This window comes from Temnothorax curvispinosus, unplaced genomic scaffold (genome assembly GCF_003070985.1).
Source record: "Temnothorax curvispinosus isolate PA1 unplaced genomic scaffold, ASM307098v1 QBEX01016125.1, whole genome shotgun sequence".
In the NCBI taxonomy this organism is placed as follows: Eukaryota; Metazoa; Arthropoda; class Insecta; order Hymenoptera; family Formicidae; genus Temnothorax; species Temnothorax curvispinosus.
This window is the reverse complement of record NW_020225905.1, coordinates 11690-18485: the sequence shown is the minus strand read 5'-3', so window position 1 is coordinate 18485 and position 6796 is coordinate 11690. Positions and strand designations below refer to the sequence as shown.

The 6796-nt window shown below is 37.2% G+C and overlaps 1 protein-coding gene across 1 annotated transcript in view; it reads right to left on the bottom strand.

The window, feature by feature from the left end:
• Nucleotides 1-1695: 1695 nt before the first annotated feature.
• The window catches only part of LOC112466384, a 13168-nt gene continuing 8067 nt past the window's right edge, over nt 1696-6796 (bottom strand). Inside the window, exons 7-11 of the mRNA XM_025034448.1 lie at nt 5541-6736; nt 4842-5041; nt 4613-4751; nt 4273-4494; nt 1696-3989 (exon numbers count right to left, since the gene is read on the bottom strand). Coding sequence (XP_024890216.1) covers nt 1764-3989; nt 4273-4494; nt 4613-4751; nt 4842-5041; nt 5541-6736 — 3983 coding nt within the window. The 3' untranslated portion in view covers nt 1696-1763. The remainder of the gene's footprint in view (nt 3990-4272; nt 4495-4612; nt 4752-4841; nt 5042-5540; nt 6737-6796) is intronic.

Below are 6796 nucleotides of genomic sequence, written 5' to 3'. Positions count from 1 at the left end.
GAGAAATACGATGTGATATCAGTATCGTAGTTATGAAACGTACGCTCATTCTGCGTCTCCGGTACCTGCATCCTGTTAGTCATATAAAACTTGAAGGGATTTGTATCTTTGAGCATATTGGCGAACTGAGTATTTACGGTCTCCAGAAATTCCGAGGAATTACTGCTAGCACTCGTTGGGATCGCTGGAGATACTGGCGTCACAGGAACGTTTTCGTCATTCTGATTGGTGTTTGGAATGAAGGTACTAGCTGGTGGTATGTGATTAATGAATGTTGGAGGTGCAGGACTACCAGTTGGAGGAGGCATTTGCGGAGAAGGCATTTGCATATGCGGATTGAGCTCGTCCGATTGGTTCCAGTTGGTTTTAAAAGTAAAACCGTCTGAGCTGTAACTCGAAAACGCGGCGTTACTCTGTGGTCTGTCATCGCCGTTAGCGCCAAACGGATTTGACATCGAGATAGTATTTGCATTGAAGTCCTTCGTGAAAGTTTCACTATTTAAATTATACGACGCCTTCGGCGCGGAACCAGCATCGTTCAATGTCGTCCCGCTCGCAGGATTGGGCGTTGACGGAGTTTTCGTGCCAGTGGAACAATCACTTTTTTGTTCTAATAAAACGTTCTCCACAATCGTCAAAATTTTGTGCAACTGAATCAGATCCTTGAATGCGATTGAAGGTTTTAGCAGCTCATAGAGGATATCAGTCACGCTACTCTGCAGCTTCTTGCTCTCATTCCAGAGTGACATGTATATCTGTTTGGCATTATCATAAATAAGTTCGTCAGTCAGGAACGGATTCGTCGTCGCCTCCGCGTTGTTAAAGACCGACGCCTTAGCGTTCAACGTATTCGCGAAGGAATAAACGTTCTGGAAGTTTGTCGATGATAAGTTAGGCGGAACGCGTTGTTCACCGAGAGGCGGAAAACCTGGTGGCGGTCTCACTGGCTGTTGCTGATGATGACTGTCATAATGTAGCGTTGATTTCGGGGAAACCAAAGGTACCTCGAACGTCTCCTCTGTCGATGTTGCTTTGCAGCAGTTGTCGGGCATCAGGTTCTCCTCCGCGAAGCAATATGTTGGTAATTGGTTCAAATTGTTTCGCACATACTTCATTATGCTAGCCATGTCGACGGCATCAGCCTGAGTGACGAAAGCAAAAGGGAAAAGATCAGATAAAGTGATACGTCTGATAAAGTCGTAGTAAAATTTTTGATTTTAGAAAATAAAAGTGAATGTACGGATATCAATCAATCTCTGAATATCTGAAGATGCTCAAAGTATAACAACCGATTAAATTAGGCAACTATAAGTGATAATTCGGGAAAAATTATCACTTTATGAGATCATATTGTTTTTATACTGACTAGTATAATAATTCCACACACGCATACTTTTTACAGACTCCAAATTCTTTATTACAATGTAATAGAACGACAGCCATGACGACATCATACAAGATTCAAATTTTTCCCAAAATTAAACTAAACTGATATCCTAATATATATTATATATTACATAATCGCAAAATAGTTACAAATATATATAACTTCTGATAACATGTATATTATTAAGATCACATATACATATATATTTATACATATATTTTGTGTGTGTGTGTGTGTGTGTGATTATAATTATATTATAATATATTTCACACGCATTTTTTAAGTAAAAAAAAAAAGATAAGAAAGCTGATCGTATATATAATTTATGATTATATATAATTTATTATATTCGCTCTCGTGGCGTCAATTTTCAAATTTATTGTTCTAGATTTAAGTTAATTGCGTTGCTTATATTATGTGCGCGATGTAAAAAGGAAATTGAGTCTTCAATAGATCCTGCACAAACATCCCATCCGTCATCGGATTCTACATCGCAGTCATTGACGACCGGAGCAAATGCTATTTCGGTCACGTTCGCGTCATCATTCATCGATTTGCACGTTTCGGATACGAAATCTGATTTAATCGATTCATTACCCCTCTTACTTTCGTCACTTTTATCGTCATTGATACTTTCTCGACTAGAAGTCAGATCGTCAGAATCCAATTCAGTGTTATTATTCTGTATATTTTTCACGATCTTTAACATCTGTTGCATTAGTTTCGGAACGTCCAACGCCGTCTGATCCGTCGCATGCAATTGATATTTTGAATCATCAATGTTACAGGATACAGGAATAGAATCAGACCGATTCAACTGATGCTGTTTCGTGTCATCAACATTTGAAGCACGTGAATCAATTTCCAAGGACTGATTCAACTGACGCTGCTTTATGTCATCAACGTTAGAAGAAGCAAGAGAATCTGTTTCTATGGATGAAAAAGTTGTTACTGTGGAATCATTATGTGATTCATCTAATGTTAACTTTTTAGGCAACTCCTCGGACATTGACTTCTTAACCAAGCTGTGTATCTTGATGCGATTATTTATATCCATACAGTTCGATGCCTTAGATTGTTCGTCGTTTGATGATATAATGATGCTATCATTGGATGTATTGATACTGTAAGACGACGATCGAATTTGCTCGCTGCTAGAAGATTCACTTGAGTCAACGAAATTGGAGTTTGTCTTGCGACTTAATTTGTCCAGTAGCCTCTTGTATCCAGGAATGCATGCTTTATTATTTGTACTGGACGCAAGGGAATTGTTTGTATTGCGTCCAGACATTTCTTTGCTCATATTATCTTTATTAGATATATTAGAAAAAACTGACTCCGGATCTGTATTGGAATTTCCGTCCTGTATTTTCAGATTGGCCTTTCTTTCGCATACTTTGCCATTTCTGTCTACTTCTCGATTAATTTCCCTCGAAGAAGTTACGTCATTGAATTCAACGATATTTGTACTGGATTTTGATGTATCTTCAGATTCAACACTATCATACAATGTCTTCATCGTCATGGGTTTAAACCTTACTGTGACAATTTGGTTGGGTGTTGTCTTGTCTCTCATCATTTTTATAAAATCGGTCATATCGTCAAATCGCTGAGAAATATTATCCTCAGGCAGAGAAATATTATCCTCAGGCAGAAAAATTTCCTCTTCCATACGGGTCATGTTTAAAAAATATTGTTCGCCAGGTGTCTCATTTCTCTGATTATGCGAGCCTGATTTATCTTCTACGTCGCTCTTATGTTTTTTACTTGACATATCCAAATTATCAGGTACTGTATCAGTTGTTTTATTCTCCTCTCTTATTACCGACCAATCAAAGGGCTCCATCAAACCATGTCCACCATACAAACTCCTAAATGTTCCAAAATCTTTCGTATCATTATTTTCATCATCGGAATCTCTCATACTGAAGTCCATATAACCGGGAGAGTTATATATTTCACCGTTATTCTGCAATTTTACTTCCCTACTTGAATCGATTTGTCTTGCATTATCTTCCTCTGTGTTTGTCCCGGACATGGAAGTGCTCGGTTCAGAATCGGATTTCCGATTATGACTCAACGTTTTCGATTTTTCCAACAATGGAACTTTCGTAGGTGTCCTCGACTGCCCAGTTTGCGGATAATTTCTCGACTGCGATCTAGTATCCAAAGCCTCAGTATCCGGAGACTTAGCATTTAAAGACTTAGCAGACGAAGATTTGTCATGCAAAGATTTAGCATCCAGCGATTTACTGCATACCCTTTGCAGGAACACTTTTTTGCTGTTCGGGACGTTATGCAAGGACTTGACAGTATTGTTTTCGATATCTTCGCTTTTTACATCGGATAATCTATGCGCTCTCTCATCACGCGATATCAAATTATTTCTATGTCGCGATTTATTTATATTGTCTGCGCTTCCCGCATTAAATGTCTTAATAGACTTAGAAGATTTGATTTTATCGGATGTCATATAATGTATTATGTCAAACATACGCACCGTGTTACCCACTTGCGCTAGTCTCTCATTCACTAACCAATCGTTTATACGCACATCCTCTTCTTCGCTTGTATCGGTCAAAATGACCATCATGGAATTGTGCTGTAAAAACAATCAGATAAATAATTTTATAACAATTTTGTAATTTTATAATATTAAGTTGCACAATGTTAGAGATTAAAAAATAAGATGTAAGTAATTTTCTATTGTTCTTTTAAGATCAAAAATTAAAATAAAAAAATAAAGATAATTCAAACAAAAATAATTATAAAAATATTAATAACAAAAACAAAGATATTAATAAAATTATAAAATATATAATTCAGATTTAAGAATTAAAACATTTTGATGTTTTAACTTTCAAAAATAGAAAAAATAATCTTACCTCAGGATCAATAGTAACTATAGTTGCAGCTAAAAGAGTATCCTCAATCTTTTCGCTGAATTTTTCAGCTACGCTCCTTTTCCAGCGATCACCAACACTTGGTTTAATCTTATATAAGCCGCAAGGTATTGCTTGAGCCGGTAAATAGGCAAACTGTTGATGCAAATAATATACATCCTCGGGTGTATATGTCTTCATAGTACCATAATCATAAAAGAATACCTGTTTTGAAAAATAATTATTGCATATCAAAATATAATTTCTAAAAATTAATAACATTATTTGTCGGAAACTTAGTTATTTATTGCTTTAGTGCAGTTTATACCACACTTATACTAACCGTTACTCTAAAATCTGGTTTTACACTCCTAATGATCGCTCGGTGCCACCTATTGGCGTAAATGCACGCACAATTCAGGTCCTTTTTCAAGGCAATTTTGGCAATGGTATATGTACTTTTTTTATACTCGTAGAAGTCCCTAAAAGCAATATAATTCCGATAACTCAGATTTTACTATCAACATTAATAAAAAAATTTACAAAAATTGGTTAACTGCACATGTACTTACGATAGATCATCCATCATTTTATCAAAATGTCTTCTATTTTCTCGAAGATGTACCCAAAAAAAGTTTGGATGAAACACTTCTATAACATATACCCCCAAGTATTTTCTGTTGCGTTTTAATTCAACCACCGATATTTTGTCAACTTTATCGTCATAATTCATCACGTCATTAGGAGCGAAGATCCTGGTAATGGTAGGAGACTGTAAAATTACATAGATTATTATAATAATTGAATTATCATGTTGCATTACAAATATTAAATACCCTTCCAGCATTACAATAATCAACAAGAAATAATTAATTATTTAATTTAATTAACATTATATATAAAGAAGACACGTGAAAAGAAAATATTGATTTATTGTTATATGCTTTAAAGAATTATATAAAAAAAAACATTTAAAAAAAATACTATAGATGTATTTTTATATGTTAAAAAAATTGCTACTCATGAATTTGTCCTCGTACTTAAGTATACCATTAAAATTTCTATTATTTGAAATAAAAATTGGACACCAAAGGTTAACGCTTAGCTTGTACTTTCTACTAGGTCTTTAACAGTAATATTCGTTAGAATACATTAACAGTTTTAGCATTATTAATTATTATAGTTAACAATTTACTGCATAATCCACAAGAATATACTTTGCTGGCAAATTCTAAATTATAAAATATCACTAAACAAATACTGTTACGTACAACATCTGATGGAAACGGTGGATTATCCTCGTAATTACGCAAAGTTTGCGCTATATCAATAGGCTCTGGAACCACTGGCCTCTTGTCCGCGCTATAAAGCATGAAATCATCCATCTTGTCAACCTGCGTCATGTAGAAGATTTGCGGCAGGTAAGACGCGAATTCGCGCACACTGTCAAAGCCCAACTGGACGTAATTCAGGCACACCTTGTACTCGCGTAAGTATAAGTTGGGCAGATCGGGACACCAAATGCCGTCCGGATGTTTCCGCATCAGTTCCTTCAGTCGCAACTTTATTCTATCACTTATCAGTTGGGACATATCAACGTCGGCAGTCCTCATTTCCGTGTTGCCGTTGCCATTCATCATGGCAAAGGCTTCTTTATCACTTATTTCCCCATTCGTTTCTGCACGTCTCTGACAGTTACTGGCAGAATCAGCTGGCAGAAAATCGTCATCACTAAAATACTCTATACCATTCTCGTAATCCTCTTGTCCGGCAGCACATATAGTTGGTGTCGGAGGCGATTCCGAGTCGATCTGTGATTTGCTCGGCAACTGTGGCTCTTCCTTCGGAAGCTGCTGCTGGGCCGCTTTATGCGAATCGTTACTCAAGATCGGAAAAATCATGTTGCCATCCAGGCGCAACTGATGCGACAGCAATTGTAATTGCCCCCGTAATTGCTGTGCAGAAATACTGACGTATGGCACTGACCGCTGTACGATCGTCACAGCGTCCTGCAGACTCACACCGTTTGGATTGTCTTTTATATGTTGCAGAAGCTGACATAACATGTCAGGTGCGATGTGAAATTCCTGCACTGGCCTCGCGTAATGATGTGGACGCCGATTAAATGGCGGACGAAAACGGGGTTGGATGTATCTGGCTTTCGGGGGCTCTCTCATCCTCTGACGTGACACCAACGAGCTGACGTGCTTACTTTTCTCCGACGGAATCCCGCGTACGTAGTGAACGCCGTTGTACTGCTCGACAATGAAATGTTCCGGGAAACTTTGGAGAAATTCCACTAAATTGTAATATCCAAATTGACGATATGGTATACGGGTGTTCTCCGCATAATAATAGTCTCTCTCTAGAACCGGTATAGCTGTGGCGCCTTTCCGGGAGACCAATAACGCCAGGATAAGCTGGCGGATCTCTTCACGTTTCTCGGCCTTGCTCATCCTTGAAATCTCTGTTTGGATTTATAAAAAAAAAAATTTATTATCATCTCCTATCGTGAAATCAAAACGCT